This window comes from Antechinus flavipes, chromosome 3, assembly GCF_016432865.1.
Source record: "Antechinus flavipes isolate AdamAnt ecotype Samford, QLD, Australia chromosome 3, AdamAnt_v2, whole genome shotgun sequence".
NCBI lineage: Eukaryota > Metazoa > Chordata > Mammalia > Dasyuromorphia > Dasyuridae > Antechinus > Antechinus flavipes.
In genome coordinates this window covers 510,888,960-510,910,032 of record NC_067400.1, presented here as the reverse complement: position 1 = coordinate 510,910,032, position 21,073 = coordinate 510,888,960, and the positions used below count along the sequence as shown (strand labels likewise).

At 35.2% G+C, this 21,073-nt stretch overlaps 1 protein-coding gene across 1 annotated transcript; it reads right to left on the bottom strand.

Moving 5' to 3' along the window:
* Positions 1 to 3,492: 3,492 nt before the first annotated feature.
* LOC127558063 (nicotinamide N-methyltransferase-like) lies at positions 3,493 to 8,127 on the bottom strand. The gene is made up of 3 exons (XM_051991295.1): positions 7,960 to 8,127; positions 5,151 to 5,358; positions 3,493 to 4,129 (listed from the first exon to the last, which is right to left on the bottom strand). The coding sequence occupies exons 1-3, from the start codon at positions 8,111 to 8,113 to the stop codon at positions 3,706 to 3,708; spliced, it is 786 nt and encodes a 261-aa protein (XP_051847255.1). The 5' UTR covers positions 8,114 to 8,127; the 3' UTR covers positions 3,493 to 3,705.
* Positions 8,128 to 21,073: the final 12,946 nt, after the last annotated feature.

Genomic DNA, 21,073 nt, shown 5'->3' with positions numbered 1-21,073 from the left:
CAAAAATGAACATGGCAAGGTAGACTGATCAATGGAACACATGGAAGAGTCTGAGAAGCCTGCTCCTAGAAAGACATGATGCCATATAATGGAAGGCTTTGCTCTCTGAGTTAAAGCATTCACAGACATTGTGTAACTGTTTCAAGTCTGCTAATTGTGTGATCAATATATTGGCCAATATGGTAGCAGAATTGGGATGCATTCAGAAGTCATTAGTCATCCTGGGTTAATCTTTAGTCTACTTTTGTTTGTTGTCTTGCCTGGCCAAGTTTTAATGAGAGATACAATGATTTAAGGGTCTTGGGCCCTCCCTATCCCACCCAAAGCTTCCATGTAACCAATGAACCCAGACTTCTATCCTTTGCCTCTTTGCATTTATTTTTTCCTGTTTTAAAGTGAAGGACACTAAAAATGTCTATGATATTGTGATCTCTGAAAGGGTCAAGAAAGAGATCCCCCAGCGTGTGGATTTGCCAAAAGCTAAATGATGAAGAAAATCTTAAGGAATCAGCAAATACGCAATGAGATGATTAGTAGCATCAGCAAAATTGCAGGCTATCATATGATCTTTAATATTAAGGCCACATATCCATTTAGAATTTATTGGGGAATATGCCTAATTTTTGCCAGAATGCTTTGCAGTTTTTGTAATAGTTTTTAATCAAATTAAGGAGTTCTTTCCTGAATAATTAATGTTTTCTACTTCATGAGCAAAGTTATTGAATTTCATCATTTCTGATTCTCCCTACTTTAAAACTATTACTTTGATTTACTTCTTTATTTCTTTTTTTTAATAATTGCAAAATGATTTTGATGGCTGCTTTATAATACAGTTTAAGGTAGAAGTGCTACTCCCTCTTCATCTCTATTTTTTCAATATTTCCCTTTATTGTCTAGATTTTTTTTTGTTTTTTTCAAATAGGTTTGTTATTATTTCAGCAAATTCTATTAAGTATCCTTTTGATTATTTATTGTTGTAGTATCAAAACTATAAATTTACTTTAGTAGTATGGACATTTTTATTAGTGGCTTGAACACTAAATATTTCTCCAGCTATTCTTTATTTCTTTAAGGAGCACTTTGAAATTGAATTTTTTAAAAATATCCTATCTGTTGTAATAGACTGATTCCTAAATAGTTTATGCATTTTGTAATTATTTGGAATGGAATTTATGTTTCTAATATTTCCTTGTAGGTTTTATTATTTTATATAGAACTGCTGTTGATTTTTCAGGGTTTATTTTGTACCCTGAAATATTGCTGGCAATATTGTTTCATTTAATATCTTTGTAATTCCTTAGGATTTTCTAAGCAAAGCATAATGTCATCAGTAAATGTGGATACTTCTATCTCCTGTTTAACTATCTTTTAGTATTTAATTTCTTTCTCTACTCTCATAGCTATTTCTAGTATTTCCAGAACTGTTTCAAGTAACAATAGGAAGTGTGGACATGCTTACTTTACTCTTATATATATTGGGAAAGCTTCTAACAATCCATAAACATTCATCAGGTGCCTACCATGTGCCAGAAGTGGTGTTAAGCATTAGGAAGAAAAGAAAAAGAAAGAAGGAGGAGGAAGAGAGAAGGAGGAAAAAGAGAACGAGGAGGAGAAAGAGGAGGAAGAAGAGGAGGATTGTATATATCCTCAAGGAGCTTACAGTCTAATGGAAGATATAACATACAAAAATGGAAGCTGAGAAGGTAGAGAAGGGAGGATGAGAGGATATCCAACTCAGAGACATGGTGGAGAAGTCAAACAGAGAAGTCCCAAAATAGTGCAGTAAGGTAAGAAAACTGAGCTCTGTCTTTAAATAAGGGGTTGAAGTTCCTGACTCCACTCTCAAATTAGAGAGGCAGAAGATAGTGATAAGGTGAGATCCAGAACCAGAAAAAAAGAAAAAAACCGTACTATGTAAACAATATTATAAAAGTTAAGCTGGACTTTTCCCTCAGGCTCAGTGGAGTCACACACACATCCTGCCTCAATTCCCTCTTCCCCCTTTCTCCTGGCTTAGCTCTGCTGCAGCCCAGAGTGCCCTCACGATGCTGTCCCAGCTTGGACAAATTTCTGTTTGTTTTTCTTCAGGACTATTTGACAGAGACAAGTCCTGAGTGAGGCAAGAAGGGATAGAGTTGAGAGTTAAAAGCTCATGGGTATCCTTGTACAACCCTGCTGCAGAAATGTGATGGACTGAGAAGGAGATAGTACTGAGGAAGCACATTAGGAATAAGGAATTAACCTTTTCAGTGGTTCATCAAATTGTTAAGGTTCTAGGTGGTAAGAAGACAAGTGAAATTGTTTGATCTCTTGCATGTAAATCCTATTTTGGAGAGATTTGAGATGATTTTAGGATAAGAGAAGATGGCTAGCCTTCCATCTAGTTCTGTGACCCAGAACCCTCTTTGTGCATTTTAGTACTAGCTTAATGAGTCTTCCCACTTCTCCAGAGGAGAAGTTGAATATACAAAGGATTTACAATACCACAGCTCACACCAAAGGTTTGTAACTTAGTAGGTAAGTCTTGGAGAGGTGTTTGAGAATGTAAATGATATTTTAAGAGGATCATGTATTCAGTAAGTGGCAGAAACAGGTTCTGAATCCAGGTCTTTCTTACTCTAACCTTTAGTCTCTCACTCCCTACTATTTCCATCATGGAGATGGTAAAAATAAAATCCTCAATGGTCAGGGTTAAACCATTTTGTAATTTGCTTCCTAAAACATCCCTGATCACTGTTTCCTTGTGGTTTAGCCTGGTAACTGGTTTAGTTTAAAATAAAAACCAACACTAGGTACCATATGTTTGCTTAGATTTCGATTTCTTTTCTGATGAACAATGACCAGGAAGGAATCTATTGCAAGGGACAGGAGCCATGTCATTCATTAGCAATAAACCTGTGGGTTTTTGTCTTCTAATAGGCAGAAACTCATATTACCCTTACTTCAGGATGCCCTAAACTACAACCAGATCTAATATGTTATATATGTATTATATTAATTATAATATAATAATTATATTAATAATTATGAATATATTATAATAATACATTGAGGCCCCAGCCAATTAAACATGTGCCCTATATCTTGATTGGTCCCAATTTAAAGCTTCCACAAGTGCAAAGGCTATGAAAAGAACAGACATCAAATGGTGGAGACATAAGCATAGGACATCTGAGGTGGTGGTAAGATATGACCATCCCTATGTGTAGTTGAAGAAGAAAAGACTTAAGTTATGGTAGATGAGTGGATTGAGAAACTGGGAAGTATTTTTCACAGTGTCTGATACTGATTTTATTTCTTTTCTGATCTGGACTAACTGTCTTTCTTTGTCATACAGAACTCTTGGTGAGGAGACTCGTTTTACCAGAGAGATTATTCCTTTCCTATACCAAGACATTCCTTATTGGCCCTCAGCCACTGACCCACCTTTCTATTCAATCTTTTTTTGGCAGAAGCAGCAGTGAGAATCAAGGACCAGAGTCAGCTAGGTGAAGCAAGTGTATTACTTTAATAGAAATTGAGTGCTCACAGGATGCCATTCAAACAATTTATCCAGGCCCCATTACCCCAGGACAGCCAATAGCTAACACCATGACAATTGGGAAAAGGAGAGAAAAGATTTTACCAAAAGCTATAGAAAAATGGAATTCTGACAAATGTAGCTTTGGTAAAGAAGAGTAGGATTAACCTTGAATGCCCATGGATTTATTTAAGCTTCCTCCCCACGAAAATCATAATCCCATCATGATTTACATAGGCCTGGTCATAATGCTTAGAGATGACCTCAGACTTATCACAGATGAAACCAGCTTTTTCTAGGGCATCTTTGATTTCCTCAGGAGTAAGGGGGAGACAGAAGAACTTTTTATCCTCAACCATGTAGTAGTAGCCTTTAAGGGCAGAAATAAGCACCAAGGATCCCCCAGGTTTCAGCAGGCTACTGATGTTCTTCAGGGCCTGTTGGTAGGTGGGAAGGTCTTTGCAAGAAGTTTCAAGGCAGTATATAGTAAGTAGGCAATCAGCCTGAGGAAGGGAAACAGAGCCCAATGGTTGGCTTTGGGTCACATCAGACTTCAGGACCTGCTTTACCTTCTCTCTTAACTTTTCTTCTTTATCAGTCCACTTGTCTCTGAAATAGAAAAAAAATGTATAAATATTACAATGAGCAGAGGCAGCTGTCAGTGTCTTGGTCACATGGATAGGTTTTTTTTTTTTTTTCCTTTTTCTCAGGCCTAATAAACAGAATAGATTCAAAATCTTGAATATTTAGGAATCCTCCCCTTGTAAAGTAGAAAGAAGTAAAATGATACCTAAGATTGTAGAGTGTACTTGTAAGGGGCTATAGCTGTACTATATTTTAGTATGTCAATTGGAATAGAATACACATTAGTATCAATTATTTTGAATTTTTCCCAATTTGCCACAGAAAAATAAGATTTTAAAAATTAAAAACTGTAATGGGCTGAGGCTTGAGTTGGTGCACTGAGGTCCCAAGCACATGAAGCTAAATAGTAATTGGACCATACTCTATTAATATATATGCTTGGAGAAAGAATGGCCCCTGCCCACTCTTTGTGCAAGTCCTGATGTGTTGTATAGGAAATGACGATTTTGGTGGGTGGAGGCAGGGGAGTGGAAAAGGAAGGGGAAGGAGAGACTGCTCGCATTGCCATTACGATGGCCTTTCAGCTCAGGTCTCTCTCTGCTAGCTGGCTTCCTGTCGCAATTGCCCATATTGCTATCGCAATCTTTTTTCACCTCTTCACTTCAATAAAGACTGAAGATTTTCCCCTTAACCTGAGTTCCTGACTCCGGCTGATTTTAAATACACAGTCATTACAAAAAACATTTTTCACTATAGAAATGTTTATCTTTATTTAAAACTGCAAATTTCTGGAATTTTATTTTCTTTAGAATTTAACCAGTAAGGTTAACAAACATGCAAATTAAATATATACTCTCTCTCTCTCTCTCTCTTTCTCTCTCTCTCTCTCTCTCTCTCTCTCTCTCTCTTCCTCACCCCATCTCTTTCTCTCTCTCTCTCTCTGATATTCTTTTCTTCCATTGCACTTGGACCATCAAGGATAATTTTTGCTTTAGGCAGTTATGCAGATCCCAAGCAGAGATCTGTTAAACAGAGAAATGCCTACCTGTCTCCTTCTAGCTCACACACATATTTCACCACAGGAGACCAGTCAAATGCCCCTGGCTCCTTCTTCAGCCACTGGTTGATCTCTTTCAGGTTCTGGTCAGCATAGTCAGTGGCCACAATTTCTTTAAATAACTCACAGGCAGAAAGGAACTGGTAGATGGTGGGGCCGCTGCCAATTTCAATCAGGAGGTCTCCTTTCATCTTGTCTATCCCAGAGAAGAAGGAAAAATGGGTGGTTAGGGATGAGATGCTCTAAAGAATTAAAGACTACTGGAATCTTCTTCATCACATGAATTCTGAACCAAGGGCCAACGTAGAACCTTTACTGTGATTGTGTCAAATATTATATTTATATAATTTTTTTATATAGAGGGAAATTTATTAGTATAAACTATACTAATTCATTTTATAATTTATAATTCATTTTAAAAATGAATTTTATAATTTATTTTTAAAATTCTTTGAACCCTACAATAGCTCTGTGAGAATCCCAGAATGAATCTTCTTTTCTTCATCGTACAGATGATAAAATTTGGTCCGGGATGTCAGATGGAAAAATAAACACTGAATAGGGAGTCTAAGAACTACTTTCTATCCCTGGCTCTGTTTTTCATTATCTGACATTTGACTTTCAGTTAAAGTTTCACTGTAAAATCACTTAGAAAATACATAATTTAAAAAGTCCAATTCAAAAAAAAATGTATTTTCAATAGACACCTCAGATAGGACTCCTAAAAATAGCATATACATATGTGTGTGTATATATACACATATATACACATACAGATACACATGTATTTGACAGTTTCTTTATCTCCAAAATGGGAATAATGCAGCACTGATGTCACATTGTTGTTAGGATCAAATACGATAATTTATATAAAGTGCTTTACAAACCTTGAATCACTATGTAAATAATCCACTGGAAAAGGAAATAGCAAACCACTTCAGCATCTTTGTCAAGAAAATCCCATGGACAGTGTTGGAGCTATGGCCCACAGGGTCACCAAAAGTTGGACATGACTGACTGACTTAACCACAACAATTATTAAAAATATTGTGAATATCTGGATACAGAATTAAATGACAATTTGGTAATAATATTTGACTTGAAATTCTCTATCATGGACAAAAAGAAACCTTTCCTATCACTGAAACTTCCTATTACCTTGATAAAAAAATCTAAAGAATTAGGACTGAGTAGAGGCTTTAACTATCAACAAGGAAACTGAGATCCAGAGAGAACTTAGCCAAGAATGCTCATAGATAGTAATCAGCAGAAGTGGACTTAGAGCCCAGGTTTAACTGCCCACCTCCATCTTCCTGCTCTAATGCAAACACATTTCTGAGAGATTTGGGGGTCTTATCAGTGGAAGAAAAATTGTATACAAATCCTTAATCCACCTACAATACTAAGTAGAAATAAAAAGATGCCAGAGAGTTATACTTGGGGAAGATAAATCAAAGTAATAATAGTCTCTTAAGACCTCATAATTTCTCCACAGACTTTGAAGATCCAGGGACACAGTACCTTGGAAAGAGCCACAGATATTAACATCCTCATTCTATAAGAGAACCTCAGAAAGGTCAGCTGGCTTTCTGTAGGTCACAAAGCAAATCAGTCTAGACTAATTCTTAAGAATTTCAATATAGAGGTAGATCCCAGATGTTCTATGATGCTTCCTAAATGCTTCTTTCTTGGTACTGTGTGGCAAAAGTCCTGGGAATTAAACTGAGCAACAATATATGTATGTGGGATTCAGAAAATAATCTGCTACAAAATTTGAAAAGTGTTATAGAAGTTGAATTTCCAGTATATATTGTCTCAAAAAAATTTAATTTCACAATATAAAAATGTAGAATGCATAACAAATGTAAAATTTGTTATTTTTATCACCTGTAAATTGCCATCCCAGATCAAGTTTGTGATAATCCCCAGTATGAACAGCCCTTCCATCAGACCTGCTTCTATGAGATGTTGAGAAGTCTATGGATTTTTAACATCAGTTTTGGTGGATGCCCATACTATAGTAAGACAATTATATTGAAAATGTCTAGAAGGAAATCCTGAAACAAGAATTTGAAACATTGCTCTGGCAAAGAAGATGAAATTAAGAAAATAGCCAGAAGAAAATCTTCAAAGAAAATATAAAGAACTAAAATCAAAAGATAAAATGTGACTAAGCAGTGTGATACACATCAGCCTTTGTCTCTTCTTTGAGTGTGAACTGAGAAATATTGGGCCAAAATCCTGTAGCCTCATATTTTTTGAAGTCTCCATAGCTTTGGCACTGAGGTGAGTAGGCATCTCATATGCACAAGAAGGTGGAAGCTGACTGGACATACCTGGACTAGCATAATCTTGATTTAACACATGATATGAGCTTGAAAAATGCTAAGAGCTAGTTTTATTGGGGAACTTTTGATAAAAATCCTTAAGGATACTGACATTTACATCTTTTCACTGTGCTTTCCTATGGAAAAATAAATACATATTTAGTTGACATTTTTTACTAATACTAAACAAATCATTCATACTTTCCAAATAAAAATACTGGCTAAAGAAAATTTAGGGGAAATATATTTCCCAGGTCATGTTTAGATGATTGAAAAACAGATTTGCCAAATAAATACCATTATTCAATCTATAAGAAGTAGCATTTATGGTTTTTTTCCTAAAACACAGCACAATATTTGGTACATAAGAAGCACTTAAAATACTTATTTTCCTGATTTGATCATGTCATCAAGCTATTCCCTGGTAACTGAAATTCTCCGAGTCAAGGGATAAACCCTGAAAAACTTACCTGGAGAGAATATCTCTGACAGTTTTCTCAGGATAAACTTCAGAACCTGGCTTTCTTTAGAAGGATTCGGTGCCAAGGAATAATAAGTTTCCAGGTAAATTCGAGGATTGAAGTGACTCACGTAGGCATCTTTTGGAGAGAAGTTGGATTCCATTATGTTCACCTTGGCACTGGCTTCTCTCTGCTGTCTAGCCTGGGACAATCCAAAGGATTGAGGATGAGAAAGTGATGGGGAAAATGCCTTTTATTACCAGGCAAGGGCCAGGGCGGGGAATACCTCCCACAGGGGGAGGGACAGGTAAAGAGAGGTTGAACAGGGGTCACAGAATTGAAAGGATTATGAAAGATTAGAAAGGTATTCAATATTAAGGAATGTTGACAGAATTTCTAAATGGGTAATGACAGAGTTTCTAAAGAGGTAAAATGTGGAGAGAGAAGAAACAAGTTTGAGCGTTTTCAGGGATTTAGCATTGGATCATCTTAGTTATAGGCTTTCCATGACCAGTCCCACAACTACTAATTTCTTGGTTAACAGTGTCATCCATAAACTCCCTGAGGGAACGAGCAGAACCTAATTAGGTGTCTTTGCCCATTACCTTATACAGTTCTAGTTTAATAAAGGTATTTGATACAATCATTTCTAGACCAAATATAATTAATCAGCTAATCAATCAGCATTTATTAAACACCCACTGTGTGCCCAGCACTATACTAGATGCAGAGAATATTAAGACAAAACAATTTAATCCAAAATTGCTCTCAAGGAATAGCTAAGTGATTATTTTTGCCGTATTTAGGGACTTATATAATATTTGTTTAAATTTTTTCATCAATGGAAATTTAGTTTTTCTCTTTCCCATTTCTCTTGACATAATCTGTCTCTCTGATATAGGCTTACTAAATAATCTAGAGCAGTGTCTCTCCAAAGAGATGCCATTAGGTGACTGTAAGGAGTATGTGATCAATCAAATTGAGGGTGTAACAATTTCGCCCTTCCCATCATAGACAATTTCAGGTTTAACTCTAACAAAACTAATCTACCCCTTCATCCATAATAATTTTCTCATCCTAGGGAACATCTAATTTGAGATGCTTATAGGTGGGTCTACAAGTTAAAAGAAAAATTCAAGCTGAATAAGCAGATCTGTGAATCCTCAGTACAGAGAATGATAATGGAATCCACAGAATTTGATGAGATCCCTAAGTGAAAAATAGTATAAAGGGAGAAGAAAAGAAAGACAAGGACAGAGGAAAACATCTACTCTTAGTGCTCATGACCTGGTCAAAGATCGAGCAAAGGAGCCTGAGGAGGGGTCAAAAAAATAGGGAGAATCAGGAAGAACAGTGTCATGAAAACTCTATAGAGAAGAGGTTATTAAAGAGAAAAGAATGATTGACAGGGACAGAGGCTGCAGAGTGACATTTGCCTCTCAGGATGTTTATTTAACTTAACTCAAATGAGAGCAGCTGCACTGGCAAAATTCCATTTCTCCCCCTCCCTGCATCCCCACACCCTGCCCCAATATTACCTTGTAGTTGTTCTAGGCGAAACTCAGCCTTTGTGATTTGCACTCCCAGCAGTGGCTGCATTCCGGGGAGATCTGTTAACATCCCCCACCCCTTAAATTGAGCAGAGTTTATTGAGTTGAGACTTGAATTGCAGAATTCATTAAAACATCTTTGCCTAAACAAACAAACAAACAAAACAAAACAAAAAACTTGCCCCTCTTCTGAAATTCCTTAAGGGTACTTACTATCAGCCTTCACTTTGCCAGGGTTTTAATTTTATCTTTGACTTGCCCCTATACTGAAATTGCTCTCTCCAAAGTTTCAAATGATCTCTTGATTGCAAAATGTGATGAACTTCTCTCACTTTTCAACTTTTCTCTGCAGCCTTTGGTGCTGCTGACCACTCTGTATTCCTGGAAACTTTGAATCCAGAAAGTAAGCAAACATTTATTAAGAACCTACTATGTGCTAAGTACGCTGTGCTAAATGCTAAGGATACAAAATGAAAGCCAGATACTCTCTATTCTTGGAACTGTTGAAATGATAGGTACCTCACTTATAAAAACACATATCTGCACTTGCAAAAAACTTTGGAAATAGAATTTTCTTACTTTTTAAAAAGTATTTCCTAGTGGTAGCTTGATGATGCAGTGGATAGAGCACCAGTCCTAAAGTCAGGAGGACCTGAGTTCAAAGCTGACCTCAGACACTTAACACTTCCTAGCTGTGTGACCCATGGCACACAAATGACTTACTTGACTTCAATTGCCTCTGTCAAAAAAAAAATATTTCCTAAAAAAAGAATTTTAGTGGATTTTTGGAAATAGAATTTTCTTACCCTTTAAAAAATATTTCCTAAAAAAAAATTTTTAGTGGATTTTTTTTTTTGCTGAGGCAATTTGTGGTTAAATGACTTGCCCAGGGTCACACTGCTAGGAAGTATTAAGTGTCTAAGGCCACATTTGAACTCTCTTGACTTGAGGGCTGGTGTTCTATCCACTGTACCTCCTAGTTGCCCCATTTTAGTGGATTTTTAATCCATTTGTCAAAAATATAAAAATGCAACAGTCTCTGATTAGTTTGCAGAAAATTTCTGATTGATATCAGGGAAGATGAAAATGTACTATCTGAATTTCAACAAAAATCTTTGCATGATTTGTTGGTTGAAATCAAAAAGTGCATCTCATGATTTAGTCAGAACTAGTCATCTATGCTCTTCTTTCACTTGGAGCTAGGTATCTTTGAGAGGTGTCCTTTTCAGCTATTTACCACCATTAAAACTAAGTACTGGAAAGTAGGCCTTTGAATGTCTGTGTCACAAAATATTAAAATCAGATTTGTGAAAATAATGAAAACTATCCAATCACTTTGCTGTCACTACATATATAATATTATTAATAATAACTTTTTGTAAGAAAACTAATAGTGCTTTTCAATAAATGAAATATTTCATCTTATTTCATCTTTTTAAAAGTATATTTAAAAATTTTATAATGATTAGAAGAATATTGCATGTTTATCATTTATAAATAAGCAAATATATACTCAGAGAAAGTCATGATCATTTATTTTTTTAACCGAGATGGATTTACAATCCAAAATGTTGAAAAAAGAAAACAAAAATAACAATAAAAAAAAAAAAAAACATTGATCCAGAAAACAATCCCAAAAGATTTAAACATATCTTCTAGAATAAAGTAAGGTAGGTAAATTCAGATTAGTAGCCAATGATATCAGTCAAGTTATTTCCACTGCTAGGGCAAGCAAACTATAACTTAAGATGCTGAATGCATTTCAAGTTTTTCAATGATTTCTTATAAGGTCTTTTACTTTTGTAGAGAAAGTGCTATTAATAGTACCTAATATTTATTTGCTTTTAAAAAATCTCTCAGTTCTCTAACTTACCTCTTTGCTAACTTTTTCAAAGTGTAAGGTTACAAATGAGGATATCATGTTGGCATCCTAACAGGAAGCTAACTTAAAACTAATTAAGATTTGTTTGAAGAGAGACTCAGTATCTATTCTTTCAAACAGACTTGTAACTAGGATAGAGTTATCAATAATTTAAAGATTCCCAACCATACTTGCAGTCCTCAGTAATGCAGAAACAACTGGAGTAAGGACCTAGTTAGTAAGAAGAAATAAAATATAACAAACCATACAAGGACACAGTAAAGCAGATGGTTTCATTCATTTTTCTAAAAAACTATTTGTCGTCCTTAGATAAGAGACACTTCTAGATGACTACCTCTTAATTATTATCTCATTCCTGTTGTCTTAAATTGATTTCTTTAGCAACTGTAAAACTATCTGGTCACTTCCTCTTGGCTGACCTTGAACAAGAAATATTTTTCTACCTTGATAATAATGTGATCATCTGCATGGCAAATATTTCCTCTAGAAATAATCTATTCCTCTATTTGGTGGCCCCTTCCTGTACTCTTTTTTTCTTCTTTGAAATATATTAGCCTAATATTGAAATATATTGAAAATATATTAGAAAAGCATTAGCCAATGCTTGCCAAAATCACAGAAAGATCATGCTGTCACATCAATATTAAACACCAAAAATGGGCCAATGTCACACCAATATAATGCATATAACCAAGCCCATACTGCACTAAGATCTCACCAGTCTTCACATCAAAACATGCAAATATCATGTCAGCAACAGTCCAATGTCATAGCAAAAGTTATTTCTAGCTTTTTACTCCTTCAGGTAAATAAGTAAAAACATAAGCCATCAATAAAAATGTAATTTTTTAAGAAAAGAATTGATGAATATTTTTATAAAAGTGTTTCCTTTCCCTCTTCACCGTATTTTGTTTTTGCTTTACTAAAAGATGTTAACCACTTTTGTGATTCTGATTTTTATTCTCAGTTTTCTATCAAAAAAATTGCACAAATCTTTGGTTCTATTAACAAGGAAATCAAGTACCTGTTTTAGTAATAACTCTGAAACTTAAAAGGACCCCAGAGGCCATCTGGTTCAATCTTTTTAATTTGTAAATGAAGAAACTTCATCTCAGAAAGGCTGTGACTTACCAAAGATATAAGAACAGGGTGTAAACATTAGAATACTATTCTATTCCCAGTGTTGAATTTTGTCTTTTCTTTTGATTTTCTTTTCTATTTTTGCTGATTGATGAATTTAAGGTTGCCTTGATTTTCATTGCTTATTAGAAAATTTGAGCAGATTTTTAATTTTTTTCTTGGTTACAGCTGCTATGATATCATTTCAGTTTAGATGCCTGTTAAACTGCCATGTCAGCTCCTAATTATGCAAGCTAATCACCAGGGAAAATTGGCAACATGGATCATTCAAATCCACAGATAATCATCAACTTGCTTTAGTTTGCTTTGATGGGCTATATTCTCACTAAGACATTTGCCCAACCTCTTAGCAAGGAAGAAATCTGATTATTTGGTATCAGCCTTCCTTGTCTTTGAGTAGATATGATTCTAAATAGTTAAAAAGCTAAGAGAAAGGTAGAGATCTATGAATCTTGTATATGAAATGAAAGCATTTTTAAAAGAGTAAACCAAAAGCTAGATTAATTATTAATTTGGGTTTAGTTTTGAATTGATGTGATAGAAAGAAACCATGGGCTTGATTTTTTTTTTAATTTAGACCTAGCTTCTCTAGTTTCCTATATCTATTACTGAAAACCTTTGGAAATTATTATGTAATATAATAAAGTTGATCAAAATGCCTAGTCCATTTTAAAAGTGATTTTTAAAAATCCCACTCCTCCTATTTTAAAGATTTGGTGTAAGAGAAAGAACTATGAAATCTGAATGCAGATTGAAGCATATTATTTTCGCTTTTTGGGTTTTTTTTTCTTTCTCATAGTTTTTCCCTTTTGTTCTGATTCTTCTTTCACAACATGACTAATGTAGAAATATGTTTAATATGATTGTAATATATAGCCTATATCAGATTGATGACCATCTTAGTAAGGAGGAAGGGGAAAGAAGAGAAAAAAATGGAAATCAAAATCTTAATAAATGTCAAAAACTAGTAATTTTTTAAAAAAATATTTGGTGTACAACCCCTATCTATATCGGCAACTTCTGTCAAAGCATTTGTGGAACCGACCTCAGAAACAGCATTTATGATTAGAGAGAGTATGGAGAAGTGACAAGAATAGTGAAATAAGACCGGAGACCTAGGTGCACGGTGCAATTCTGTCATTGTTAACCGTGTGACCTATAGACAATTCCTCCACCTTGCTGGGCTTAGTTTCCTCATACACAGAATGAAATGATTAGATTAGTATTAGATGATTACTAGGTCTGAAATTTGGTCTGCAAATAAGCTCAAATGCAGCAAAGCAAAGCAAAAAGAAAGGACTTTTGGAGCTCTGGTATATAACGTAATGTCTTATCTAGGAGCCATGGTTTGAATGCAGCTTAAATTCTGAATATAGATATTTGTAGGTCAGCTCACTCCACAAAGCATTTGTGCCGCTTTGCTCTTTTCAATGCTTAGGAGTGGTATTCTACTAAGTACATGGTAGATGGAGAATTTACACCTTACATCTATTTTAGATGATTACTGGAAAAGGGTCAATATTTTTTAGCTTACAAAATGGGTTTCAGCTGAACTTTCTAAAGGACAGATGTGTTATCTTTATTTTATATTTTATTATCAAATGTCAAGTAGAGACTCTCCATGACAGTCTTTCACTGATGCTTCATTTTAGCTTGAATGTGACTCTGGATGTCTCGCAGGTCATTTCAGCCAAGCTACAAAGGGTAAAAATATCTGTTTAGCAACAGACTGTGAATCTGCTCCCTCAGGAATCAACTTGAATTAATACATAAATATTTATCACTCATATTTTTGAAAAAAAAGTCTTAATACTTTCAATTTTTATTCTATTATTTTTTTCCTGATATATACCCCATATAGTACTCTTTCCTCATAACAAAGAAAAAACTACAATCAACAGAGTAGCAGCACCTGATCATGTTTGAAATATAGCGTTAATCTTCCACTTCCTTCCTCTTCCTCTTCTCCCTCCCCACCAAATTAGAAGAAGGACATGAATTTGACCATTTGTTCCCTGGAATCCATATTGGGCATTACCTTCAATCTGAATTTCTTTTGCTTCCAAAGTGTAGTCAATAATTACTCTTTTTATGTTTCTATTTTCTTTCTCTATATGAGCTTACACAAATTTTCCCATTTTTCTAATATTTTTATTAAGTATAGTATTCTTTTATTAAGTAGAACATAGAACTCTGCAATTCCTGAATGAGATCATGTTTATCATTTTTCTGTGATGTGCTGGTCAAATGTTTAACAACTGATTTCCTGGGGGTGGAGGGAAGGGATGTATCACAATATAATTTTAAGATTAATCTTTACTATTAACATTTTTTTCCTTATTATATAAACAAAATAATTATCCCCATTTCTCCAGGGATAGTCTAGAACAATGAGAAAGAGATCTACCAGTCTTGCTTTAGGGGAGTGAATCCAGAATCTCACTACACTTATGCGAATTAGCCTAATTAGCCAAATAGCCTTTCCGCAATTGCCACTTACTGCTTCTAGGTGCAGGGAAACTGAGACACTTTTCTCCAAGCAAGATCAGTTTATTAAGGTCAGTGAATTGCTGTTAATAAAGTGGGCCCTCTCAGTCAGGCTAACAGCATTGATGAGAAGGGAAAGACTCTCTTTATCGAACAAAGGAAAGTAAGAATTCTAAGTGCTTGGGAAATGTCACAATTGACTATAGCTGAGAAAAATGGATTGGTCTTCAGCTGTGGATGACTATACTCCTTTATGAGAATCAAGGAATATTGTAAGCTTCTTTGACTGCCATGTTTCACTGTAGCTTTTTATTGAGTTTATAATCTTGATCTTTGCTATCAAAAACCTAGACTTGGTCCTAGGCCAAAGAAGATACATGTATCATTTTCCTATAAAAGAACATGGACAGTTTATTCTCCTTTAGTCTTTTATGACTGTTGTTTAAGTTTCTTTCGACTCCTTTCAGTTTCTATATAGTTATGGGGTTTCAAAGGGAATGTTTGAAAATTCTCTATTTCATTAAAATAAAAAGAAATTGGAATTATTCCACTCACATTACCCTCCGGGCACAAATACAATAGAAATATGACATAGCCATGAAAAATTATAACACTGATGTGACCTTGTCATGACAGAACTATGGCAGAGAAATGACAGAGTCATGACATAACAACGCTGTGATATTAATGAGCTATTGGCTTGATATTTGTCTGACATGAGGTAATATTTTGTGAAATTGGTGTGATATTGACAGGATTTGAATATTAGTGTGATATTGGCATGACAGTTGCATGGCAGTGTGATGTTATGTGATATTGCAAGACCAGTCTTTAATTGCCATGTTGTTTGCATGAGGTGGTGTAATGTACAACATGGGTGTGATATTAGCATGAGGTTTGAGTGGTGTTGGTGTATACCAGCATGACACTGGCTGCTGTTCTATATTAGCCTAATATTGATGTATAATTGAAGCATTGTTTGTGTGACATTGGGATGATAGGTGACTCTTGTTTGTATGGCACTGGCATATAATTAGTGTGAGGCTTCATTTTGGGATGGTGTTTGATGCTTGTGTGTAATTGGCATGGTATTGGTACTAATAGAGTGACTTTTTACATAGGCATGTGCTTTTGGTGTGAGTAGCATAATGTCTAATTTTAGTATAATGTTTACATGATATTAACATGCAATCAGTGGGATATTTTGTGACATTGGCATGTAATTGGCATAATTTTGTAATAATAGTTGTGGGTGGTTGTTATGGCCTATCATCTAATTTCTATGATGTTCAAAATTAATGTGTACTGCCCTGCAATTGGCATGATGTTGGCATGTAATTAGTACCATACTTGTAGGAATTGCCATGATGCAGAAATGTAATTGCGTTTGATTGGCATGATGTTTGATATTGTGCAATTAGTATGATGGTGTGAAATTGGCTTGTAATTGACATGATGCTAACACTTTATGTGCCCCACAATCCATCCAATTTAAATCTGGCCTCAGGCAGTTCCTGACTGTGTGACTGTGGGAGAGTCACTTTCCCTTGTCATACCATATCCCTGCCAAGCCTTCACCACACATCTGGCATGTCTTTGTCATGTGCCTGGCAGGCTTTAACACACATTTTTGCCATATGTCAGCCTTTGTAAAGTCTATGTCACACTTCCATATGCATCTGCATATGTACTTTTTGTAAGAGATAACTTATATAAGACAAAATGTAAAGTGCTTTGCAAGCCTTAAAACACTAATATAAATGCTAATTATTATTGTTATCATCATGGTGACCTTGGAGGCTTGAAAGTTATGCAAATGGAGCAAAGGCTCTGGCAGGTTCTACCATGAAGGAAAGGCTTAGAATATGGTTCTGATGACAGGCTACATCTGCTTTCTGAGGAACTGTCTAGTTAAGTACAAAGAGGTTCATATCCTGTAGGCTGAGTATTGGATGATGAATTCTATAACCATGGCAACCGATGAAACAAAGAAAAATGTAGAATGGTCCACACTTTTGTGAATCACCCTTCACCTCTGCAGGGCCACTGGTTGAATAAATAAAAAAGGGCAGAGGAGGCTAAGAATCAAACTGTTTTTTGATCATCTACAAACATTAATTTAGCTGCTTGTTACTCTAAAAGTAAAATCTCTGTCCAATAAACATAGTCGACATATTACCCGAGGAAGTGAATCATATTGACAATCTCAGAATGAATAAAGCTAGAATATAGAGAGAGGCTGTAGTTAAACGCAAGACTTATTCACAGGCTTCCTTTTGGATAGTAAAAATAAGGAATTGACAGAAGTGGGCTTATCATTTGCAACAAAAAATTCATTTTATGGGGCACTTGATCATCTCTTACTATTATAATCATGATGAAGATAAGCAGAAAGACCACCCGAAGAAAACAGCCGCTTATGCATCAACATCTGTTGCAGAGGATGAGAAAGTAACCAAATTCTTTGTGTGTAACTAGAACAAATAGTACAAATGAACAATAAACTCAGCTTGGAATTGAATAAGAAAAGAACAGTAGCTTGGATTGCCTTCAGGTTCGTTATCTCTATGCAACCAAGGGCCAGGCTCATGAAGTCTTCTGCCCTACTCCTTGTTCTTGTGCCTAGACAAAATTCTTTCAGTGACCCCAAGCTTCACTTAAATATGAGGTTTAATAACTAACATTCTACTGTATTAGATATATAATAGTAAGACATGGGACACAACTGCCTCTGAAGAATTAAAAATGAATATTAAAACAGAAAGGTGTAAGTTGGGTACGGGCTTTGTTGTACAGTCATTTTTCACTGACGTCTGATTCTTTGTGACCCTGTTTGGAGTTTCCTTAGCAAAAATACTTCAGTGGTTTGCCACTTCCTTCTCCAGCTCATTTTACAAATGAGGAAACTGAGGCAAACGGAATTAAGTGACTTGACTGGGATCATACAACTAGTAAAAATCTAATGCTAGATTTGAACTCAGGGAGATGAGTCTTCATGACTCAAGATATAAACACAGGCTACAATAAATAGTCAATTTAAAAAAACCCAAAGAAAAGAAGTAAGGAGTTGTATGAAAGGAAGAAAAGATGGGTCATTCACACAGTGAAAATAAAAGAGAACAGATGGATAGCCACAGTGGTCTACTGGTATCTTCATGCTGTCAGGAGAAAGGGAGTAAAGTCTCTAGTCTGTTGGGTAACAAACTTGGGGGGGATCAGATGAAACTTCAAACTTGTTTTATTCACATTTCTCTTATATGAGTGATTTTTCATATAGTTGATAACAATTTGTAATCTTTATTTTACAAATTGTTTCCTCAAACACTTTGACCATTTCTCTTAGCTCCTTATTTCTCTTGGATATCATGTATCCATGTCACATAGATTTATATATCCTTATCTGTTCTTTGATATCAAGTTGTTTGGTTTTGTTTATGGTAGATTTATATATATATATATATATATATATATATATAATATATATATATATATATATATTATATATATATATATATATACATACATACACACACACACATATATATGTAAAACTATTCCTCTTTTTCTTAACTGCATTTTGTTCAGATAAAAACTTTTCAATTTCATGTAATCAAAGTTATTCTATGAACCTTGGAGTCCCACTGATTTAATTTCTGCCTCACTAGGTAGAAATGTGCTACATGATATTTCTTGCTCCTGGATTAAGCTTGAAGGATAACCTCAGCCTCTTCAGTGGTATAACTAGTCTTCTCCATGGCTGCCTGTATAGAAAGAGGAAGCCTGAAGATGCTTTTCATTTCTTTTTCTTTTTTTAATTTTCTTTTTTTCTGGTTATACATGTACATTCGTTTTCAAACAATTTCCTTATGAATCATATTGGGAGATAAAAATCAGAACAAAAGGAAAAAAATCATAAGAGAAAAAAAAACACAGAAGAAAAAGAAAAAAGTGAACATTGCTCATATTGATTTACATTTGGTCTCCATCCTTACCTCTCTGGATGCAGGGAGCATTTTCCATCCAAAGTTTATTGGGATAGAGCCTTTGCTTTAATATGGAGGAGAGCCTAGGAGTTATACTTAGGACAGGTAAGATTTATAGGCTTTCTCAATCAGGGTAGGAGTGGGTGGCTAGCAACTAAAATAAATGGGAATGGTTACTATTTTCAGTCTACTGTCTATTTTATGGATGTCTCTTTTTATTAACTTTGAGAACCAGTTGACAGGAATTACCAGGGCAATGTTGGCAACACTGCTTTATATCAAGGGCAAACAACCCCTCAACAGTTCTGTCTTCTTTTTGCCAGAAGGAATCATTCATGAACCATAATCTTACAAGTTTCCTTAAGGTGAGGGTGTCGAATGTTATGCTGCGAAGGATGGCTAAATGTCAAAAATCTGTGAGTTCTTTATTATGGGAACACCAATAGTATACACTGCAGTCATCTATGACCAAATAACTAATTCTTAGAGAGTTGCCTGATACTTCTAGACTTGAAATGATTTTCCTAGGGTCACACACTCTGATCAAAACACAGGTCTTAGAGGGGCAGAGCCATGGGGACAAAAGGCAGAGCCTGAGTTCTCACTCAAACTCCTCCAAATACCTTTAAATAATGCTACAATTCTAGGAGCAGCAGAACCCACAAAAGGAAGAGATGAAATAATTTTCCAATCAAAGACAACTTAGAAGATCAGCAGGAAAAGTCTGTTGCACCTGGGTAAGAGAGGAACACAGTCCAGTGCAGGCCAAGGCAGTGCAGATCCCAGTCTCAGCAAACCAGGAACAGACCTTGGAAACCACTGAAACCATAACAGCAACAATGGCTGCTTCCAGAGTTCTCAGTCTACAGATGATAAGGGGGTTGAACAACTGGCTAGAAGGAGATTACAGGAGTCGCTTTACTAGCACCAAAACAGGATCATGTTGCTTTGTTCACATTGGAATCTGGGTTACAGTCCTGGGTGGCAGTGCCAGGATAAGGAGAAGCTCTAGCATATTAGAGTTTGCAGCCATTGTGGAGCAGGGGCCTGCTAACAGTTTCAGAGAAGAAAGGAATGCTTGTGGTCATTCACAGACCAGAACATAGGCCAGGAAAATAGTAAATGCACTTCTTCTTAGATCATACCATTGAAAAAGAACTGAAAGAACTTTCTGAAAACAGCTCCACAAAATCCCTAAAGCTTGGGACAGTGCAATCTCCTCCTTGGAAGCAAAGTCCTACTTTAACTAATAGATAAAAGTCAAGTAATGGGCTAGGAAAATAAGCAAACAACAGAAAAAAAAAACTGACTATAGAAAGTCACTATGGTGACAAGATCAAAACACACACTCAAAAGAAAACAAATTCCAACTTCCTACATCCAAAGCCTCCAAGAAAAATATGAATTGGTCTCAGGCTATGAAAGAGCTCAAAAAGGTTTTTGAAAATCAAGTAAGAGAGATAGAGGAAAAACTGGGAAGAGAAATGAGAATGGAAGAAAATCATGAAAAGAAAATCAACAGTTTGGAAAAGGAGGCACAAAAATACTAAAGAAAATAACATCTTAAAAAACTGACTGGGAAAAGAGGTACAAAAAGCCAATGAGAAAAAGAATGTCTTAAAAAGCAGAATTGGTCAAATGGAAAAAGAAATACAAAAGATCATTGAAGAAAATTTCTTTAAAATTAGAATTGAGCAAATGGGAACTAATGACTTTATGAGGAATTTAAAAACAATACAACAAAACTAAAAGAATGAAAAAATAAAAGACTATGTGAAATATCTGTTTTGAAAAACAACTGACATGGAAAATAGATCCAGGAAAAATAATTTAAAAATTATTGAATTGCCTGAAAGTCATGATTTTTTAAAAAAGCCTAGACATCATTTCTCAAGAAATTATCAAGATTTGTCCTGATATTCTAGAACTGGAAGGGGGAAAAATTGAAAAGAATCTACTCACCTCCTGAATGAGATGCCAAAATGAAAACTCTTAGGAATATTATAACTAAATTCTAGTGCTTCCAACTCAAGGAGAAAATACTGCTAACAGCTTTTCATCCCCCAAATTAGACAGCTCTT

Coding starts and splice junctions, on each gene's coding strand:
- LOC127558063 (XM_051991295.1), bottom strand. CDS start 8,113: ATGGAATCCAACTTCTCTCCAAAAGATGCCTACGTGAGTCACTTCAAT. Junction 5,359..7,959: donor GTCAGAGATATTCTCTCCAG/GTAAGTTTTTCA, acceptor TCTCTGGGATAG/ACAAGATGAAAGGAGACCTC. Junction 4,130..5,150: donor TGTGAGCTAGAAGGAGACAG/GTAGGCATTTCT, acceptor TTTCTATTTCAG/AGACAAGTGGACTGATAAAG.